This window comes from Myotis brandtii, unplaced genomic scaffold (assembly GCF_000412655.1).
Source record: "Myotis brandtii unplaced genomic scaffold, ASM41265v1 scaffold1408, whole genome shotgun sequence".
In the NCBI taxonomy this organism is placed as follows: domain Eukaryota; kingdom Metazoa; phylum Chordata; class Mammalia; order Chiroptera; family Vespertilionidae; genus Myotis; species Myotis brandtii.
This window is the reverse complement of record NW_005355029.1, coordinates 322,837-327,893: the sequence shown is the minus strand read 5'-3', so window position 1 is coordinate 327,893 and position 5,057 is coordinate 322,837. Positions and strand designations below refer to the sequence as shown.

At 54.6% G+C, this 5,057-nt stretch overlaps 1 protein-coding gene across 1 annotated transcript in view; it reads right to left on the bottom strand.

Moving 5' to 3' along the window:
- Nucleotides 1-515: 515 nt before the first annotated feature.
- The window catches only part of DNAAF5 (dynein, axonemal, assembly factor 5), a 19,519-nt gene continuing 14,977 nt past the window's right edge, over nt 516-5,057 (bottom strand). Inside the window, exons 11-14 of the mRNA XM_014535267.1 lie at nt 5,001-5,057; nt 4,278-4,434; nt 2,637-2,828; nt 516-1,497 (exon numbers count right to left, since the gene is read on the bottom strand). The exon at nt 5,001-5,057 is cut by the window's right edge and continues 10 nt beyond it. Coding sequence (XP_014390753.1) covers nt 1,361-1,497; nt 2,637-2,828; nt 4,278-4,434; nt 5,001-5,057 — 543 coding nt within the window. The 3' untranslated portion in view covers nt 516-1,360. The remainder of the gene's footprint in view (nt 1,498-2,636; nt 2,829-4,277; nt 4,435-5,000) is intronic.

The following is a 5,057-nucleotide window of genomic DNA, read 5'->3' as shown; positions in this document are numbered from 1 at the left end:
CAAGGCGACCACGGGGCCCCACCTCTTCTGATCCAGGAGGTCTGGGCTGAGGCCCAATAACTGGCATTTCTAACAGGTTCCCATGTGACGCGGAGGAAGGAAAAGGCAGAGGATACAGAAGGCAAAGGGCAGTTTGGGGACGAATGCCTGAGCAAGACCATCCCTGAGGGCTTCCTCCATTCCTGCAGCCATCAATCATAGACACGGCTCAGCAGGGGACACAGATGGGTGATGTCAATGGAGCCAGGGACACATCCCCTGGGGCCTGGGCTGTGTGCACTCAGATCACACCCCTTCTGCAGGCCGCTGTCCCCCATCCCATCACCCAGCCTCCCCCAGAGCCCAGAGCAGCCTTGCTGATGCCCTGCCATCTCCTGGGAGCTCCTGCCACCTGGTGTCCAGAATGGGCACTGCAGCGAGCGGTGACCACCCCTTTCCCTCCACAGGCCCAGGTTAAATCTAAGGAAAAAATGAATGGTTTCTAAAAATTTCAACTAATTATCAAAACACATAAAGACAGGCAATTATAATAAATATTTTTAATTAAGTCAAACACCAAAGCATAAATGTTAACATTTGATTGTTAGAAAACATAGCATTTGGCTTATGGAAATAATAACCACTTTAAATGAAATCTTTGAGGCACTTGGGTGTAGAAAGTGCTGGAGAACAAAGCAAAATTTACTTTCCTGCCATTGAGAGCAACGAGAATCTGGTTAAATCTCCCGTTTTCAACACTGTTAGCATCACTGACCTAAGAAAAGATTCTGACTGAATTGGTCCATAAAACATTTTAAGTTCCAGTATATTTTAAATGGGAAAAATTTCACTAACAGTTCTTAAGATTTCAAATTCCTTTAAGTCTGTTCACTGAAATGTCAATAGACAGAAGCCAAAGAAAGAATGAAAACTTTAAATCCCTTTGGCTTTTTGAATGGTCAGGAACGTCCTTGGTGGCACTGAAGCAGATGGAGCAGGAATCAGCCAGCAGCGCAGGGAGCGTAGAGGGCCAGCGAGCGCGGGCCTGCCTGCAGTGTGCAGTGGACATTTAGTTTTAATGTCCAATGAGCTGTAGGCTTTTGGCTGACCTTTCAATGAACTATAAACAGGACATAAAAATACAGAGCCACTCAGAGAACCTTATTTCAGAAATTGCCGGGTTTGAAACACCGTCCCACAACACTGCGGTTTTCCTTAGGAAATACATTCTTGCTGTCAGAGTCTTCTTGTTCGTGTCCTAGGCTGTGGACAAAAAGGCGCCCTGCTGTGGGGTGCAGGCCGCTGACCCCAGCCAGCGGGGACGAGGGCTGGTGCTGGTGCCCACCTGCGGCAGTGGCACCCACGGCCCTGCCCGGAGCCGTCACAGGGCCGGTGGCCGGGCCTGCACGTGCTGCAGCAGCCGCTCGCAGCGGGTGGGGGAGCGGTGCTTGTGCAGGACAGCCTCGGTCTCTCGCACCAGGAGGTCGGGGAACAGGGCGCTGCCCGCCTGGAGCACCTCTGTAAAACAGCAAACACCAGGCGCCACAGTCAGCACTGACCCAGAACCAGAGCCCCAGCAGCCTGGCCCGGGCACAGCAGACACGCGGCCCCTGGGACAGCAGAGTGCCCAGAGTCAACCCATGTCTACAGCGCTGATGAGTCCGACACAGGAGGCAAGAACACACAGGGGTTAAGAGTCTGTTCAGTAACTGGTGTTGGGAAACCTGGACAGATAGATGCAAAACACATGACATCAGACCACCTTCTATCACACACAAGAACGCACTCAAATGGGTCAAAGACTTAATGTAAGACCTGACACCCTAAAACAGGCAGAAGCTCTTGACACCCCTCTTGGCGATATCGTTTTGGATGTCTTCTCAGACAAGGGCAACAAAAGGACAAACAGACAAATGGGACTACATCAAACTAAAACGTTTCACACGCCACGGACACGTAAGACAATGACACCCTGCTCAGTGTTTGGTTTTGGAAAATACATCTCGCAGAGACACGTTATTTATGCTCATACCAGAGGCCTGATGCACGGAATTCGTGCCAGAGTAGGTCTTCCTTCCCTGGCTGCCGGCACCAGCTTCCCTCTGGCACCCGGGACCCAGGCTTCCCTTGCAGCCTGGTTTCGTCCGGAAGGTCATCCGGTCTAATTAGCATATTATGCTTTTATTACTATAGAGTGGGCTTCCTGTTACATTTACAAAAAAATGCTTTCATTGATTTCAAAGAGGAAGGTAGAGGAAGACAGAGAAACATCAATGATGAAAGAGAATCATTGATCGGCTGCCTCCTGCACACCCCCCCTACTGGGGATCGAACCCACAACCCAGGCATGTGCCCTGACGGGAATTGAACTGTGACCTCCTGGTTCATAGGCCGATGCTCAACCACTGAGCCAATGTGGCCAGGGCGGGCTTCCTGTTACTTTTAACAAATTAATAAATATCTCAAAATTTACTCTATTTTAATTTCTATTACGGTAACTATCACTGGCCTCACACAAAGACCAGCATCCTTTGGGGTGTCCAGTGGCCCTGAGGGACCCCCGCTGCCCTGCCTGCTGTGCTTGTGCGCCCGTCTGACACTCAGCCACGTAGAGCGGCTCGTACCCAAGTAGACACAGGAGTCCCCACAAGGCTTACCCAAGACTGCGTCCTGCACGGCGCTGTCCGGGTCATCCAGGTACACCAGGAGCTCCTTGTACAGGTGCTGGACGTCGCGCTGGTAACAGGCCTCGGCACCGTCATTTCTGATACATTCCAGCCAGACGGCCAGGGCGGAGGCAGCCGCCAGCCTCACTTCAGTGGAAACATCGTCCAGCCGTTTCAGGAGTTCTGGAGGGAGGGCAGCGCGGGGTGGGCCCGGGCCTGCGCAGGTGCTCGCCTGGTCCCAGAGGCCCCAACCTGCACCCGGAGTTTTTTCTGTGCGAGGTGCTGGGGGGGCCGCTGCGGCCCCAGCTCCTCTGCACTTGTCTGCACACCTGCCAGGTGCCCTGGCCACTCGGGCCCCGCGATGCCCAGATTCAAAGCCTGTCACCCACAGGCGCCAGGCCTGGCCACCCACCCGCCCCGACAGCACAGGGTGGGGCGTCTGCGGGACCCGCCCTCCGAGGCTCTGGGGACGGAGACGAGGACCGAGACACAACAGCTGCCAGCAGAGCCAGCGTTGCTCCTGCTGAGCCCCCAGCCGCTGCTGCTGAGACAGTCACCCCCCCACTGCGGTCTCACCATTCACAGTGAGGCTTTGATCGAACATACGCTTGTCTCACATGCCCCCCAAGAATGCTGGCCCCCACCACTGGGCGTCCTGTGGAGACTCAGCAGGCGCTGGCACACACCACACGCACAGGGGCCGAGAGGGTGGCAGGACAGCGCAGCCTATGTGGCCGGGGCCGTCCTCATACGAGGTCACGACCTCTCACCCACGAACCGTCTAGCAAGTTCAGTCCATCGTTACCCAGTGCCCCAAGTTTTAAGTTTCAGTAACTATTTTTCATCGCCAGGAATTCTTAAAACCATCTTTAAAAATCACGCAGTCTTTGTGGCATGCCAGCACAGAGCGTGAAAACGAGCTTAAGAAACAAGAACCCAGCCCAGGCATCCCTTCCCCAGCCCTGCCCCCGAGGCAGCTGCCCTGGCCCTGGGCCTCAGCCCACGGTCCACCTGCACTTCCTAGCGGATTCCTTTTCCCACGACCCTTCTTCCTGCCGTCACCGTTTTGATTCTCAGCTTGTGTGTAACGGGCGTTATCCATGGACCTTTTTGAGGACCTCACACCCATTTTGGAAGAGAACTCTGAGGGTGGGTAACCTGCGTCTCGCTCTCGGGTGGGACGGAAGGAGCTCGCTTTCCCGCTTCCCGGGGCCTTGAGGCAGGACCTCCTGGGCTCAGGATTCCGCCTGGCGGGGCGAGGTCTGGCTCCTGCATCTGAGATCCACCTGGTGCTTTGGCTCCTAAGAGGCAGTGGCACCGGGTTTCAAGTTGAGGGTGGGGCACGCCTCGCCCAGGCCTGTGCTTGCACCCAGGGGTCCCTGCCTCGCGAGGGCTGCCTCCTGGCTGCTGAGGGCACCTGAGCATCCGCCTGCTTCTGCCGTTCGCACCCATGTCCGGCCCATCTGTCTTGTTCCCCGAGTTAGTTACTCGGTGACCTTTGTATCTGTCTCTGATGAGTTGGCCTCTTACTGCCAACTTCACCGGAAGTTAAAGTAGCATTTTCTAATTTTCCAGTAAAATAAAACAGCTTTCAAATATATGCAAATGCTTTGGGAAAGAAGAATGTCCTACCAGGATAAATCTTGATGAATTTATCTGGCTCACTCGCACCACCGGAGGATTTTAAAAACGCGCTAACGATTCGGCAGGAGGTCAGTCGGGTCATCTGGGAATCTTCTTCCAGGGCGGTCAGGACCGGGGGCAGCAGCGTCTCCCGCACGTCCTCCACCTGCTGGCACCAACGCGGGCGTGATGTGCACCTGCACGCACTGGCCGGTATGCACCGGCCGTAACCACGGGCGGGGTTTGGTGCAAATACAATGGGGTCTGGATGCTATTTTGAAATTTCTACATATGCACTTGAAGCTGGATTTTAAAATCTAGATAATTTGAATAATTTTTGTTTAACTTGGTCAGTTGGTTTTTAAAAATCATTATTCACAAAGTCTCACTGAGACACAAACCCTGCACAGCCTGCATTTCCTAGCGCGACTGCCGTGTCGGAGCAAACCTGGGGCATTTTAACTGAAGTCAGGCTGTCCCGGTGCCGGTGGACCCCCCGGAGGGGAGCCCCTGGGGACACTCTTCCTTCTTCTCCCTGAACCCCCTGCTAGCTGGGAGAGGCACACACAGTGCAGGAAGCCGGTCCCCTTTGGTCAGGCTCCTGTGACTACAATCGTTATCTTGTAAAGAGGAACATTCAATGTGCAAACCTAAGAGAACCCCCAAAATGACCACAGGAAAACACCCGACTGCATCCCCCGCCCGCACGGGCCCAGGACGCCCCAGCCGCACCTGTGTGGCCGACAGGACCTCGCTGCTGATGAGGGCCCAGAGGCAGGACACGGCGGC